At 42.5% G+C, this 17,445-nt stretch overlaps 1 protein-coding gene across 2 annotated transcripts in view; it reads left to right on the top strand.

The window, feature by feature from the left end:
- Nucleotides 1–17,445, top strand: part of ARID1B (AT-rich interaction domain 1B) — a 584,054-nt gene that overhangs the window by 517,411 nt on the left and 49,198 nt on the right. For both annotated transcript variants that reach the window (XM_082250153.1, XM_082250154.1), the window contains exons 12-13: nt 288–497; nt 5,888–6,092. In XM_082250153.1, the coding sequence (XP_082106279.1) occupies nt 288–497; nt 5,888–6,092 (415 nt within the window). The remainder of the gene's footprint in view (nt 1–287; nt 498–5,887; nt 6,093–17,445) is intronic.

The following is a 17,445-nucleotide window of genomic DNA, read 5'->3' as shown; positions in this document are numbered from 1 at the left end:
CCTCTTTTTATCAATCTGTTAAAATCTGACAAATGTTGCTGAAAACAACTTCACTGATGGAAATCAACTAATTACTTGGGTTATGTATTAAACAGAAGATTTTATATATGTATTCATGTATATGTATAAATCTGAAATTCTCAGTCATATGTTTAAGTTTGTTGTGATATGACTTTTTTTTTTTTTTTTTTTTTACTCTAAATACTTCCAGGTAAGGTTTCTGTGTAATTTGGTTCATAATGGAGTAGTTATGTTAATAATTCTCACACTCTTTCCACGCAATGCAGAAAGCCAATTCATCCACCTCTACTGGAGAAAAAATAACAAAGTTGTATGAGTTGGGGAACGAACCTGAACGCAAGATGTGGGTGGACAGATACCTGACTTTTATGGAAGAAAGAGGAACACCTGTTGCAACATTGCCGGCTGTGGGAAGGAAGCCCCTAGACTTGGTCAGGCTTTATTTCTGTGTCAAAGAGATTGGCGGTCTGGCTCAGGTAATATGAAAATCAATGTCATTCTGGTCAGCAATAACTCCAGTCCAAATCATTTATCTTAATTATTCAGTATAGGACACAGGCTTGATATTCACAGACCCTGAGTTATAAACTGGTACATTCAGGTGATTGGACACTAGCAAAGCTTTTGAAGATAGGTTGGGTAGATTAACCATCTCTTTTTGTTATGGTAAAAACATCAGTAGATGGGAAGGAAAAATCTCTATAATAAGGAAACAGCAGAAATGCAATTAAACCATATACCTTACTACAGAGGGGGAAGGGAAGACTCTATCTGTGTCCATCTTTGCGTTTTCCTCTTCTGCCCCAGTCACAATGTTGTCACTGGTCTAAGAATTGAAGGGGAATCTTCAAATAGGCCCACAGACTGTGAAGAAAAAAAAAGGCCTCTAATTCGAGTCTACTGCTACCAAAATTAAGTAAAAAAAAAAATGTGGATCTGGTTACACATTATTTATCGGTATGTTAATCAGGGCTCAAAATTTCAAGTCATGAGCTACTAGCCAGGCCTTAGGAGTTACTCGCCACTTGTTACCCCACCCAAACCCTACCCTGCTCTGCCCCTAAACACGCCCTCTATAGAGGACTGCAAATCCCAACAGTACATAATACAGCAGTGAAAAATACCATCAGCTATAGAGGCGTACAAATCCCAGTAACCCATAAAGAATATAGACTTACAGTGCGCAGTTCCTCTGATTCACGTGCTCCCTTCCTCTCCTGGTGGTTGTAGTGGTGGTGCAACAATGTTCTTCTTACATCAGTGTCCTCTCTCGCCCCCTGCATATCACATTACCCCCTTTCAATGCCAGAGTGCCCACAGCATGCCCCTTTCAATGCCAGAGTGCCCACAGCGTGCAGAGAGACCAGCGTGTATTTACCTGATTCAGCGGCGGCTTCTCCTCAATCCTCCGCGTCTCCCGAGTCCTCCTCCTTCTTGGCCAATGGCAATTGTTCGCTTTTCGGGCCAATCAGGAAACGGGTCTCGGACCCACTTCCTGATTGGCAAGGAGGAAGATCAGGAGGAGGATCCGTGTGACAATAGCAAATATTCATTCGCTATTGTCACACAATGGGTGGGCTCAGGGTGCACCGTTTTCTGAAGAAGAATGTCAATGCAGGCTGCGCTGTGAACGGCGGCGGCAGGGGCAGGCACAGGCACTTATACATTCCCTATCCCCATACAGCACAGCCCTTACTCGACATCCTCATAATTTCACTCGCCAAATGCGAGCAGGCTAGTGGAATTTTTGAGGGCTGTGTTAATTATATATTATAAAAAATACCCTAAATGCCTATTGTTCTTAAGAACTAATATCTCGAAAGCCATTGTTCAGTAGAATCCACTAAATTCGCCTTTCATCTGTTCCTACTGAGGTACATTTTGGCCATGGTAAATGTTTGATCACTGACGACAACATGCCTAGCAACAGGATCATTTTACAGACCAATAAAATATTCACATCTTTCCACTCAGTGCTCTCCCACTGGCTGTATTCAGGATGTAAGGTATTGCTCCATCACTGGTTATTGACATAGTTACATAGTTAGTGAGGTTAAAAAAAAAAGGCACCAGTCCATCCAGTTCAACCTATAAACATTTCATTTGACATTTCACAGCATGTCATGCTGGCCAGTAAGAAGCAACTTGTGGAAACAGGTGAACATTGTTCCTTTACTTATTAGCGTTTTTGATGTTGGCAAATTGTCACAGTCCGCAGGATCACAGATGTGCCATGGGCCTTATTGGGTTCCAGATCCTCCTACTTTCCATAATTTCTCCATAATTAATTGTGCTTTACCCTGCTTCACCTTGGAACTCAATATCGCACCCAGGTCCCCAACAGATGTGAGAAACTACCAGGTTGTTTAAATAAGGGCTGTGGAAAGGACTGTGGGAAGTATGCATTATGGTTTGTGCAGACAACCAGCTCTATGAAATACAGCATCTTCCATTCTAACATAGCATTGTTAAAACTGTTCGAATGCATGCGTTCAAATAACAAAATACAGCAAACGTAGGCTCTGAATTGTTGTTTACACTACTCTAGTGAAATCAATGGCATTTAATGATTGAACAGTCGCTGCTGTCATAATACAATAGCGCTTGTGTGTATGGGGTAATGTATTCCGTTTTTTTTCAATCAGCCCACTGGCTGATTAACCAGTTGCCGACCAGCCACCGCATAAATACGGTGGTAGGTTCCCGCGAATCACGTGTGCCAATTTGCCAATGGGGAAGCTGATCCATGGGGCCGTGATTGGCGCTGGGCACCTGCGATCACTCCCCGCGGAGAGAGAATGGCGGTCTGCTGTTGTGAACACAGCAGACCGTTGTTCTCTCAGCAATCAACACAGAGCTCCTGTGTTCCTCCTATTTAGGAACACAGGTCTCTGTGTTGATTCCATAAGCCCCCCCCCCCCACAGTTAGAAAACACCCCCCTAGGCTCACATTTTACCCTTTGATCTCCCCTGAGTTAACCCCTTCCATGCCAGTGTCATTAGTACAGTAACAGTGCATATTTTAGCACTGTTTACTGTGATAATATCACTGGTCCCCCCAAAAGTGCCGAAAATGTGTCCGATCTGTCCGCCGCAATGTCGCAGTCCCGTTAAAAATCACTGATCGCCGCCATTACTAGTAAAAAATAAATAAATAAATAAAAATGACAAATCTTTCCCCTAGTTTGTAGACGGGATATCTTTTGCGAAAACCAATTAAAATACACCTATTGGGATTTTTTTTCCCCAAAAATATGTAGCAGAATACAAATTGGCCTAAAATGTTGAAAAAAAAATAGATTTTAATTTTTGTTTTTATTGGGAATGTTATATAGCAGAAAGTGAAAAATATTGTTAATTTTTCAGAATTGTCGCTCTTTCTTTGTTTATAGGGCAAAAAAAAAAAAAGAAAGAAATCGCAGAGGTGATCAAATACCACCAAAAGAAAGCTCTATTTGTGGGGAAAAAAAGGACATCAATTTTAATAGGGTATAGCGTCACACGACCGCACAATTGTCAGTTAAGGTAACGCATTGCCGAATGGCAAAATATGGCCTGGTCATTAACGGGGAAAATCATCCGGTCCGGAAGTGGTTAAAATAAACTGAACCATGCATGCCCAGTTTAAGTCCACGCTTGTGACAATGTTTTTATGCTACACCCAAATTTACTGTAGGTTGCAGCATGAAACATGGTCACATTCCCCCAGACCCCTCACCCACTTACCTGAATTGCGGTTCTTCTCCATCTAGTTCTTTATTCTTTTGAATTCAGCATGGCTGTGTGTGGCTCCACATCAACCACATGGCTACCACATCACTCAAACAGTTGCATCTTGCATTCACAGTTCCATAGTTGCCAACATTTGAAAAAAATTTCCAGGGACACTTTGCAGCACAGCTATCAATTACTTACCACACCCACTTCCCCAAAGCTCCGCCCACTCTGCATAATTAATCTCCGCCCACTTATCAGATTATAGGGTCTACTTCATAAAGAGAGAATTACAGGAATTTGAAAAGGGAATTGAAAACTTGAGGCCAAAGTAGCAGAGTTGGAAATATTCTCCCATTCAGCTGCACTACTTCTGCCTAAAGTTTAAAATTCTCATCACAATTCCCTGCAATTCTAAAGTGTCAGCTTGTCGGAAGGTGCTCTGCCTCCCCCTGCTGGCGGATTTCGGAAAGTGCACCATGCTGACACCCTGCCTCCGGTGACACGTTAAATTTGCGACAGGCGGGAAGAGTGAGCGGGCACCGAGAGAGAGACAACCTGCTGCCAGAACTACAACACATAGCTGAGGTGAGAGCGACACTGTGTGGAACAAAATAAAAAAAAAATTTTTTTTTTTTTTTTTTTTTTTAATGATTTACATTGTCCCTGATTAACAGAGACAATGTAAATTACCCGGGACAGGCTCCTATTTGCCGGGATTGTCCTGGGAAAAACGGGACAGTTGGCAGGTATGCAGTTCCATTCACAGGAATATGTGAATGAAGGCATGCAAGCCCATCTTCTCAAAGAGTCCAGGAAAGTACAAGTGTGGTGACTTCACCACATTTGTAGTTTATTGATTACTTCCGCCTGCCCCATAATGGTAGGTCCATACTTCCATGCGGACCTGGGGCTAGGTGAAGAGTCTGCAGAAGCCTATGCATTGCATTTTCAATACACTAACCATGGTTGCAATGCTGTGCAAGCTACAATGCAAAAACATTACTAAAATCACATATTTCTTTATCACTCTTGGTGCATTTATAATTTTTTTTTTTTACCAAATGGGAGAATATGCAATATATGGAGTATAAGAAAGCACTACAGATCAGTTTTTTAAGTAAAGTAAACCCATAAGAGCCATTTCTTTATCATGAAATCAAGTGGTTTTTGACTCACCTGCTGTGATGGATTACTGTGCTTTGTATATAATCTTTGCTCTTTCCGCTGCTTTCTTGAATGAACCCCTGTTTTTCAGCAGCTATCCAGATTTATTATAAGTGAGTCTATTCACATACTTATTTTTTGAGTCTATTCACACATTAATGTTGTATTTCACTCAACATTCAGTTTAGCACTTTAAAGCTCAGGCTTTTCTGATTTCTTGCACATTTCCCTGCTGCAGTACATAGAATACGTTAAAAAGACCCCCAGGAAAAGCCTCGCAGGAGACTTTTTGTTTAAATTTTTATGTTTTTTTTTTTTTCCTCGTGTTTGCATGTGTAAAACGCTAATGAAAAATACATAGGTGTGAATGGACCTCGGCTAACTGCCTTTCATCGATGAGCTGTTCGTTCAGGATTAACTCCTTCCTTCCAGCAGACATGTCACGCTCTCTAGATTTGTAGAGAGATCAGTACTGCTTGGCACAGCTCATCCCCGTTGAAGCGTCTAGAAAATAAACATGTTTTCGTTCCACATTTAAAGCTCCCACAATTACACTAAATTGTGTAATAACACAGTTGCTGTTATTTTTATTGTTTTTTAAATGAGATGCTAGTAGCGAGTCTTTTTTTTTTAATTGAAACGGGCTTGCGAGTACGCGCATGCTCTAGCGCATTGGCTGGATGTAAATTGCCATCCTTTTGCCGCACATCCCTTCTGAAATGAGCTTAGCATTAGGGGATGCAGCATTCAGAAGCCTCCAACGCCTTTTATGTTGCTATCAGCAGGTTCTTTAATGGTTTTATAACTGCAAATGCTGGCATTGCATTGCTGAGTGGGAGTAATGAGCATTACTTGAAAGAGGCACATAAAAAAATCTAGGAAGAAAAAGCAAACCGTAAAAGTTTGTGCGTTTTTTTTTTCTCTCTGTTTTCACAGCCGACTAGAAAAATAAATTGTAAAACAATGGCCTTCCTTTTTGTTTTAGGTTAATAAGAATAAGAAATGGCGAGAGCTGGCAACCAATCTGAATGTTGGCACGTCCAGCAGCGCGGCAAGCTCGCTGAAAAAGCAGTATATCCAGTACCTGTTTGCTTTTGAATGCAAGATAGAGAGAGGGGAGGAGCCTCCTCCAGAGATCTTCAATCCTGGCGAGTCGAAGAAACAGCCTAAGATTCAACCGCCATCTCCTGGTAAGTGGGGAGAATTACATGCAGTGATTTGCAGAATGATTTTCCTAGTCAATGCATGGTAGTAAGGTAATGTTGGCTACAAATAATCTGCTTGTATTTATTTTTATATGTATATATGTTTATTTTTATACATTTATGCATTTTTTTAAATATTTCCTTGATGAAGAATTATCTTTTGCTCACCTTTGGATAATTCCAACAGCCTGATGGATTTGTGTAACTACAAGAATTGAATTAAGGATCCATTTACACTAAAGTACAATGCGCCACAGCACATGTTTTCATGCATTGAGGCACATTGTGGTGCGCAGCGCTAGGAAGCCCATTCAAAATTTAACACCTCTGCACATGAAAAATAGGCTCATAGCTGCATTCTGGACATGCATTGGGATGCCCATCAGAAGGAATGGTCCAGCAACATTGGCAGTGCAGTGACTTGGTGGTTAGCACTCTTGCCTTGAAGCACTAGGGTCCTTGGTTTGAGTCCCAAACAGAAAATGACTGCATGCTCTCCCTGTGCTTGTGTGCACAGGTGTCAAACTGGCGGCTCTCCAGCTATTGCAGAACTACAATTCCCATGGGGCATTGCAAGGCTGACAGTTACAAGCATGACTCCCACAGGCAGAGGCATGATGGGACTTGTAGTTCTGAAACAGCTGGAGGGCCACCAGTTTGACACCCCTGCGGGTACTCTGGTTTCCTCCCACACTCCAAATACATGCAGGTAGGTTCGTTTGCTCCTGTGTAAATTGGCCGAAGTATGTGTGTGTATGCATGTGAAATAGGGATTATAAGCTTCTTGACGTGTAATTCTGATATGAATGTACAGTGAAAAATACCGTGCTAAATCAGTATAAGGCCTAATGCACACAGGGCAATTGAAAAAATGAGCTGCAAAGCCAGTTCTGACGCCAGGAAAAAGCAGCTGTAAAAATGTGCTTTTAGAAGCGTTTTGCATTGGCGTTGATGCACGCTTTAGCCACGTTTAGCAGCGTTAGCGTTTAGCAGCCTTTCTCTGCCCTCTTCTATTTTCCAACCTCAAATCCAACTACTACAGCTTTAAAATGTCTGAAGTGGCCTAACGCTGTATACAGCCTTTAGCAGCGTTAGCTGTTTTTACAGCTTAACGCTGCTGCACAAGAACATGCTGGCCTTGGGTTTTTTTTTTTACAACTTAAAGCGAAGTTCCACCCAAAAGTGGAACTTCCACTCATTTGCTCTCCCCCCCCCCACCTCTCCGGTGCCACATTTGGCACCTTTCAGGGGGAGGGGAACGGGCACCTGTTTTTGACAGTATCCTTTCCCACTAACGGGAGACAGCGCCGCGGCGCTGTCCCTCGGAAGTTTGGCCCCCTCCTCCTTCCCCCGCCGCCGAGCCAATACGAATGCGCAGCGCACTTCGCGCATGCGCATTAGGGACCCGCCCGTGAAGCCACAAGGCTTCACTGCCGGGTTCCCTCACCGGCAATGGCAGCGGCAGCACCCAACAGCCGATGGAAACATTGGCTGCGGTGCCAACATCGCTGGACTCCAGGACAGGTAAGTGTCCTAATATTAAAAGTCAGCAGCTACAGTATGTGTAGCTGCTGACTTGTAATTTTTGGAGGGGGAGAGAACGCCTATGCCACTTACAGCTCCTAAAAGCCTGTGCGTGCATGGCGCCAGAGAATAACATGGAGGGGCGTTTTTAAGCTGCAACAAAAACGCCTGACGTTCCAAAAAGCAACTGTAAAAACGCCCTGTGTGCATGAGGCCTAAAACGTATAGCTGCTCACACTAACATTGACAAACCATTGTAAACCTCCTACATTCCAAAGACGTGCAGGTAGGTTAATTTGCTCCTGTCTAAATTGGCCGGAGTATGTGTGTGTATGCATGTGAAATAGGGATAGTAAGCTTCTTGAAGTCTAATCCTGATATGAATGTACAGTGAAACATACCATGCTAAATCAGTATAAAAACGTATAGCTGCTCACACTGCAAATGACAAACCATTGTAAAATAATATATTAGAACAGTGCAGCGCTAAACAAACATAAGGTGTGAACTTTGGTGCAACCCACACTCATATATTTTAATATATTCAAAAAAGTGCAATATGCAAAAATTGAAAATCCAGTTGATGTGATGAATAAAAATCCAAAAAAATAAGAAATCAATGTGCAATATGTAAAGCACTGCCTAAATTGCCACTATATAAATACCTACAATAAAAAAATAACACTCTAACATGTCCTTGGTGAGCTTGATTTACTATACAGTACCGCAATACAGTAGTGTGAATGAGCCCTGAAATTATACTTATCATTTTTAATGTAAACCTGTCATAGGAGGTTGCCATTGCTGGAAACTCTGGTTGCCTGGCAGCTAATGCTGACTCACTGGCTTCAATATTTTCACGGCACAATACAAAGGAAAATGCAAAGTCTGAAACCCTTATTTGCGTATTGGTTCCAGGTCACTGATTCCCAAGTGTTATAGCAGGAAAGTCAATAGTAGCCAGGCTGTAGCGAATTACAATATGCTGGCTTCAAAATCCTGCTGTGCAAAACAACTGGACTAGTGCTGAAGTAGTAAACCATATTGTATCAAGGTAAAACTATACATTATAATTATATGTAATTATGGGCTTATTAGGTAAATTCTTGCCAAGATCAGTTATGCTATGCAGTATTTCATAGCAACCAATCAGATTACAGTATATTTAAAGCTGAACTCTGAGTAAAAGTAAAATCCTCCTTTGCAGTAATTCCACTGCCTTGTTACTGGAAGGGCTAAATGCTCATGTATGCCTAGGGTACCAGTAAAAAGGACATTTAGGGCAGGTTTACATCTGCGGCAGCTCCTACCATTCCTCTGAAAAGTGGCTCCCATTTCACATGATTGATTTATTTATTTATTTTTTATTTCAGGTACTTATATAGCGCTGTCAATTTACGCAGCGCTTTACATATACATTGTACATTCACATCAGTCCCTGCCCTCAAGGAGCTTACAATCTAAGGTCCCTAACTCACAAACATACACAGTAGGGCCATTTTTTTTTATACAGGATCCAATTAACCTACCAGCATGTCTTTGGAGTGTGGGAGGAAACCGGAGTACCCGGAGGAAACCCACGCAGGCACAGGGAGAACATGCAAACTCCAGGCAGATAGTGTCGTGGTTGGGATTCGAACCAGCGGCCCTCTTGCTGCTAGGTGAAAGTGCTAACCACTACACCACTGTGCCGCCCCACGATTAACGGTGGTACTGCTTGGGAGTATCATTTTTGCCACATCACGTGTACAGCCCTTAGTGGTACTTTACAATTAGGCCCCTGATGGAGTGAAACACATTAGGGTGCAGGTGGAATTGTCTATGCATTGAATGCATCAATAAACTTATACACAATTCCTTTAAAATGGAGAGCAGCTTGTTTCTTTTTTAACTCAATGAGGAATCTATGAAGCCGCAAGCGACCACCAGAAGCCTGTAAAAGGTCTATGAGGAGTGTGTACCTGCAGTGGAGCAATGCAGCTTGTAGCTCACCTGAGCGGCTGCAGTTCAATTTATAATAGAATACAAGAACAGTGGCCGCACACCAAACGATGGCTTCACGATGAAAGGCTTTATTGAAAAATAGGATGCAAGGTACAGTAAATGGATGGTAGACGCATTTCACACGACCCACAGCGTGCTTGTTCACTACCCGCAGTTCGATTTGGAGGTGGGGGGGGGGCGCTCAACTGCCTGTTTACATCCACCTGTGTGAAAGAGGCCTTAGTTACATAAACCCCTTCTCGCCCAGGCTCCCTCAACGCATTGTAAGTGGAGACTTTTGAGGACCTCCCACAAACCTAAGCATCATGGGGGAGCAGGAGAGCCAGGGAAGCAAGAGATAAAGTAAACTTTTTAAGAGTACCAGAGACATAAATGAGCATTAAGCCCTTGTAGTGTGCGGGCAACCTCACTGCAAGGGAGGATTTTTCTTTCCTCTGGAGCTCAGTTTTAAGTCATATCAGTCAGAGATTTATTCTGATTGGCTGCTATGCGTTATTCATTATTGGATGTTGCATCAATAATCCATTACACCCCATATAGTTTATTTATTTTTTTATTTATTTCAGGTACTTATATAGTGCTGTCAATTTACGCAGCGCTTTACATATACATTGCACATTCACATCAGTCCCTGCCCTCAAGGAGCGTACAATCTAAGGTCCCTAACTCACATTCATACATACATAGTAGGGCCAATTTTTATACAGGATCCAATTAACCTACCAGCATGTCTTTGGAGTGTGGGAGGAAACCAGAGTACCCGGAAACCCACGCAGGCACGGGGAGAACATGCAAACTCCAGGCAGGTAGTGTCGTGGTTGGGATTTGAACCAGCGACCCTCTTGCTGCTAGGTGAAAGTGCTAATTACTACACCACTGTGCCGCCCGATATAGTTAAGTGGGAAACACACTATAAGTAAATTGGGCGAACAATCATCCAATTTTCATTGTTGTTTCACATTAAATCGTAACCAATGAACGAAAATTCGTACGAAAATTCTCGTACGACAAAGGCTTTTTTTTGTTTTTCGTTTCTGATGATGCGCAGTCTGTTTTCTGATTTTTCTTGTACATAAATCATATGACAACGGTATACATTAAACGAGAACATTTTTGGCGTTTGTCCATTCGAGATTTTTTTGTACGAAAATTCTGAATCGGCTGTAGAAAGTTTACACACTATACGAAAATCGTACGAAAATTCTTTGGATGAAAATGTTCGCCCGGTTTTCTTATAGTGTGTACGAGCCTTTATTCTAATTCTTCTTGCTATGAAAAAATGTATTCATTGTTCAGTTTGTAACAACCAGCACTTCTGTGTTATATGTTAGTGGGATTTGTAAATGTTCATATAGTAGAGCTACTGACAGATAAGTGATGCAACTACCGAGGCACTTTTATCAAGAATTAATCTATTAATCTATTCGGAACAGCGACAAAGACATACTGAATATTTTACAACAACACGTCCAGACTGTTAAAATGTCCTTTTTATGTAATTAGCACTTTGCTGCCAAAATTGTTTTGTTTACTTAACTTTTTTTTGTATCTGTCAAATGATGCTTTTAAATACTTAGCTGAAATTGGTAGAGCACCTAACAAGCATATTCTCTATATTTTGTTTTTCCAAAATATATTTTATGCTGCTTTCCTGTGTAATATTTATGATTATTTATTTTTTTTATTTTTTTGGTGGTTGTTATTGCTTGTGCATTTTCTGACTATATATCTGGTTTTAAACCTTCTTAGGTTCTCCTTGTTAGAGAAGGAAACACAGGGGAAGATTTACTCAAGCATCGGGTGTGGCTGTGCATAGACATCTATCACTTTCCAGGTTTTAGCCCTCATTCACATCGAACGCAGCTTTGAAAACGTGCAACTTTATCTGAAATCGCACAATTTCAAAGCCGCATTTCAGTGAGACTTCAGGTGCAATTTGAAAGGCATCTGTGTCTTCATGCACAGCTGTCTATTGAAGTCACACCTGAAATCGCCAAAAGTAGTGCAGGAACTACTTTTTTTAAATTGGTGCGGCATCGCACTGATTGGAACGGTGCCATTGCCAGAAATAGGCTACGACTTGTCATGTGATTTGACCGGGCAAAATGCATGACAAATCGCTCCAATGTGAACTAGGGCTTATGTCAAAGCAATGTGGCTCGTTATCGTCCAGCGACGTAGACCTATGTCGCTGGACTCCGCCCCTTGTGGGCGCCGCGTCACAGCGGGAGTCGGGCCAGGGGAGGAGCGGCGGCGATCGCCGCTGCTCTTCCCCGATCGTCGGGGAGTCTAGTTTGGAGATCCGCCCGCTTGTGTAAACGGAGCGGGCGGATCTCCTCAGTGACAAGGAGTGACAGATTGCAGTGTTCAGCATAGCTGAACATGCAATCTGTCCTTGTGTCACTCAGTCACCTCCCCCCCCCCCCCACACGTCAGTAAGCACCAGGCATACATTAACACCTCCCTCTCCAATAAAATTAACCCCTTCCCTGCCAGTGTCATTTTTACAGTAACAGTGCATATATATAGCACTGATTACTGCAGTATTGTCACTGGTAACCCCAAAAGTGTCAAAAATGTCAGTCAAGGGTCCGATCTGTCTGCCGCAATGTCGCAGTCCCACAAAAAAAATCGCAGATCGCCGCCATTACCTGTTAAAAAAAACACCAAAAATGACAGAAATCTTTCCCTTAGTTAGTAAACGCATTAACTTTTGCGCAAACCAATCAAAATACGCTTATTGTGATTTTTTTTTTACCAAACATAGGTAGCAGAAAACAAATTGGCCAAAAATATAAAAAAATTTTGATTTTTACATTTTTTTTTTTTGGGCGAATTTCATATAAAAAAATTTTAAAAATATTGTTATTTTTTCAAAATAAACGCTCTTTTTTTGTTTATAGCACAAAAAGTAAAAATCGCACAGGTGATCAAATACCACCAAAAGAAAGCTCTGTTTGTTGGAAAAAAAGGACGTAAATTTCGTTTGGGTACGGCGTTGCACGACCACGCAATTGTCAGTTAAATTCGGACAGTGCCGAATCGCAAAAAGTGGCCCAGACGTAAGACAGCAAAATCCTCCGGTGGTAAAGTGGTTAATTGAACAAGCTGATGTTAGAAGCTGATTGGCTACTATGCACAGCTGCACCAGAGTGCTCCCGTTTTAGTAAATCTACCCTATAGTAACCACACAGCAATATCTATTTGAAATTTGACCTAACATTTGACAGTGATTTACGGTTGACTTCGTTTTTCTTCCAGTCCTGCAGATCATGTTTGTAGTACTAATGGCTATAACTACCAGGGTGAATAAAACCTCACCCATTTTCAGCATAGTACCCATTACCATATTACATAATTGTATTAGTCCCTTTCCAAAGAGAGCTCTGAAGCGGCTATTGTTTTGCTGATTGATGGAAGGAGTGAACAGAGCGAATGGACTTTATAGGCTTATTAAAAAGCTTGCTGATAACAATCTTTATTGAAACACAAATTTTGATAAAAAAATGCATACAAATATAAAGGATATATACCACAATGGTGAGCCTTAAAAGGTATTGTTCAATAACTATTTTTATTGAACTAAATAAAAATCAAACTATAAAGAGCGAAGGCAACCCTAGGGTTAGTAGGTTAGTAGGTTACCCCAATGTAGGGATCAATGTAGTACATAACTCAAGAAGAGGAGGTACTTTTGCTGATTAGATTTATTTTACTTTCTGTTCTAAATTTCCAACACAACCAGTTCAGTTCAATAAAATATAAAGAAAATAGAAATTACAATTTTGGAAATCTTACGAATGAAGAATGAAGGATCATATGTTCCTTACTGCTGTACAAAGTTTTTCAAGTGTTTTGATGATAATCTAAATGTCATGGTACCTACCAGGCTCTTGCTATATCTAAAACTGATTTTTTTTCAGTCTCCTGACCCTCTTTAGAGAATAACATCAGATTAAATCTTATTAGTACGCTGATATTGCATGTTGGGACTGTTTTCAGAATGTTCTGGTCTGTCTTTTAGTATCCCGTTGCCTGCTCTCTTGGAAACAGCTTGCTGCCTGTCCTGTTTGCTGTTGTGTGATAATAGACTGATGGTGGCATGTGACCATAATGACCGGTTGTATCACAGTTTTCACATTTTTACGCATGTTGCATTGAGTGTGCCCATTTATTCCCAGTGGTCCTCAACATGCATCAGCAGACCAAAAATGCACCCTAGATTTTTTTTCCTAATATGTGCGTCACCTTGCGTTCTGAGAAAATAAAATAAGGGTCAAATGTGCTCGTTTGTCCCTGTATATGTGATGGGGCAGTGCACTGCAACATGCATATACTGAATAACGTGGGCAGATGTCAATGTGACCCAAAGGCTAGTAGTGCTATTTGGTATTCTTTTGCACTGGCCATAAGGGACTAAGATTTGTTGCGGTTTTACTCAATGCATTTTGAGATCTGATAACTACGGTAATTAACGAAAAAGTTTAGTCAGTAATTTGTTACAATTGCATATGTTTTCACATTGAAATGTGTGTGTATTTAATGTCTTTGTATGACATAGTACCCAAGAATGGGTGATGTGTTATGGTGAAAAATATAAAAATGGTCTTACTGTTATTTTCTAAAAATTAATCAGGATACAGTTCATGTTGTTCAAAGTTGTCACAATTGTGAGCACATTTGTATGCAGTTAAAATAACGGAAAATTCCTATCATACTTACCGTAATTTTCCTTTCCTGATAGTCTCCATGGCAGCCTACGTGTGGGTTAACCCCGCCTCCACTCCAAGGGTATAGGACCCCCCTCCCATAAATTTCAGCTCTCAGGTACAGCAGGTGTTCCATATCTTAGCCGAATCCAAGACGAGAGGGTGGGTACTCCGGCTGCCATGGAGACTATCAGGAAAGGAAAATTACGGTAAGTATGATAGGAATTTTCCGTTTTCCTGTCTGTCTCCATGGCAGCCTACGTGTGGGAAATAACTAGCTCACTCCACACGGGTGGGAATGCTTTAGCAAAGAAAATTTTAATTCATGCTATTTGCAGACAAAACAGTCAAACCAAAATTAACTGAGGACAGAGAAGCAGGCTCTACACAATAGTGGGTCATAAAAGTATTGACTGATGACCACGAAGCCGCTCTGCAAATCACATCTGGAGCCACGTGCCGCGAAGCCGCCCAGGAAGTAGAGATACTCCTTGTAGAGTGCGCCGTCACCGCCTCCAGAGGAGCCAGCCCCTCAGCTCTATAGGCCTGTTGGATAGCTGCCACTATCCATGAAGCGATAGTCCTAGATGAAGCAGGTTTACCTCTGTTCTTTCCCCAGAACAGGACAAAGAGGTTGTCAGACTGCCTGAATGGTGCAGTTGCTTGAAGATAGGCTTTTAAGGATTCTCCTACATCCAACGGATGAGGATTGGACTCATTAGATGAACGGAAAGTAGGCAGGACAATCTCCTGATTCTGGTGAAACACTGAGGTGACTTTCGGATTTGAATTCAGCCTGGGTATCAGTACTACCCGATCCGGAAAAAAAGTCAAGAATGGTTCTTTACATCCGAGAGAACTTAATTCAGAGACCCTTTTAGCCGAGGTAATGGCTACCAGGAAGACAGTTCGGATGGTCAGGTCCTTGATAGAAGAAGAGGAATCTATGCCCGATTTGGAGAGGGCATTTAGGACAAGAGGTAGATCCCATTTCGGGAACCTAGGTCTTCTCTGAGGATTGAGCCTGATTGCTCCTTTGAAAAATTGTTGGATTAGTGGGTGTTGGGCCCACATGACCCCGGAGAAGGCCGATAAGGCCGAAACTTGAACTCTAAGAGTTGCCACTGAAAGGGGCATATCCAGACCAGCCTGAAGAAAACTTAGTATTTCTTGAATCCCAGGGACTGAGGAAGACATACGTTCAGGATATGCAGACTCCATGAATCTTGCCCAGATTCTACAGTATACTTTATTAGTACTTGGTCGTCTAGCATTCATCAAGGTGGAAATGGCTGTAGATGGGCAGCCGAGCGATTCCAACCTTTCCCTCTCAAGAACCAGACCGTCAACCGGAGAATTGCAGGACAGGGGTGCACTGATGTTCCCTGAAGAAGCAAGTCTGGTCTGAGGGGAAGAGGGACCGGGTCCCGGTAACTCAGTTGTAGGAGTAGCGGAAACCATGGCCTGTTCGGCCAGAAAGGCGCCACCATCACTATCTCCACATCTTCCGCTTGAAGTCTTTGCAGGAATTTGAGAATGATGGGTACTGGAGGAAAGGCATAAGCCCTGCTGAACTCCCACCTGTCGGTTAGTGCATCTGTCCCGTAAGCTTGAGGACACTTGCCCCTCGTGACATACTTCCCCAACTTGTGGTTGCAAGGGGAGGCGAACAGATCGACTTCGGGAGATACTCCCAACGACAGAATCCATTTGAACGACTCCACATGGAGCGACCATTCGTTGTGGTTCAACTGGACCCTGGACAGAAAATCCGCTTGAACATTCTGTGAACCTGGGATGTAAACTGCCGAGATGTTTACTAGGTGAGTCTGGGCCCAGGACATGATCGGGTCTAATTCTCGTAGCAGAGAGAGACTCCGTGTCCCACCTTGTCTCTTCACATAAGACACTGCCGTGGTGTTGTCCATCCGAATCATTACAGATTTCCCCTCTAGCAGGTGTTGGAAAGATCGAAGACCCTGGTAGGCTGCTCGGAGTTCCAGTATATTGGAGACTGGAGTGTGTCTCTGAAAAGACCATCTCCCCTGTGTCATCTCTGTCAGACAATGAGCCCCCCAACCTGAGTTGCTGGCGTCTGTTGTGATTATAGTCCATGAGACTGGAACCAGAGAATGACAGTTGAGCAGATTCCTGCGTTGCAGCCACCAAAGAAGACTGTATCTCATGCTGGAGGAGATATGAATGTACTGATCTTTCTCTTCTGTGTTCCATTGTTGTAGGAACCCTTTTTGGAAGGGCCTCATATGCCAGAGAGCCCATTTGACCATTGGAGCCATGGACACCATGGTGCCAATGATTTTGAGGCACTGAGAGGCTTTCAGCCGAGGAGAGGAAAGAGCCGGAAGGATTCTCTCCCTCACTACCGGTATCTTCTCTAATGGGAGAGAGATTGAATTCTCGACGGTGTCGAATTGCGCCCCAAGATAGACTAGGCGCTGAGTAGGCTCCAGCTGACTCTTTTGTAGGTTTAGCAGCCAGCCAAACTCTTTGAGGGTCGATATGACCTGATCTCTGTGTGCCAATAACTGATCCTTTTCTTGAGACAGAAGCAGAAGATCGTCTAAGTAATGATGTAGACGTATACCTTTCAATCTTATGAAGGCTACCACTGCTAGAAGAACTTTGGTGAATACTCTGGGTGAGGTAGACAGGCCGAAGGGTAGGCAAATGAATTGCAGATGCTGATTCCGAACACAGAAGCGAAGATATTTGTGGAAGTCGGTTGCCACAGGTACATGAAAATACGCATCCTTTAAATCTATTGAGGCGAGCCAATCTCCCGGCAGTACTGCCCTTTGAATAGTTGAGAGTGTTTCCATCTTGAATTTTTCGTTCTTTATGAACTTGTTCAGGTATGTGAGATCTATAACAGGTCTCCAGGCCCCGTTCTTCTTCTGGACTAAGAAGAGGGGTGAGTAAACCCCTTGAAATTTTTCTTGTTCCGGAACCGGAGCTACCGCTCCTTGAGCCACCAAAGCGTCTACATAGGCGAGCAAGACTTCTCTTCTCTCTTCTAGACAGGGTAAATGAGTTGAGATGAATCTTGGAACTGGATCTGCCAGAAATGACCATCTGTGGCC

This window comes from Pelophylax lessonae, assembly GCF_965119305.1.
Source record: "Pelophylax lessonae genome assembly, chromosome: 3".
Classification (NCBI taxonomy): domain Eukaryota; kingdom Metazoa; phylum Chordata; class Amphibia; order Anura; family Ranidae; genus Pelophylax; species Pelophylax lessonae.
This window is presented reverse-complemented; position numbering and strand designations above follow the sequence as displayed.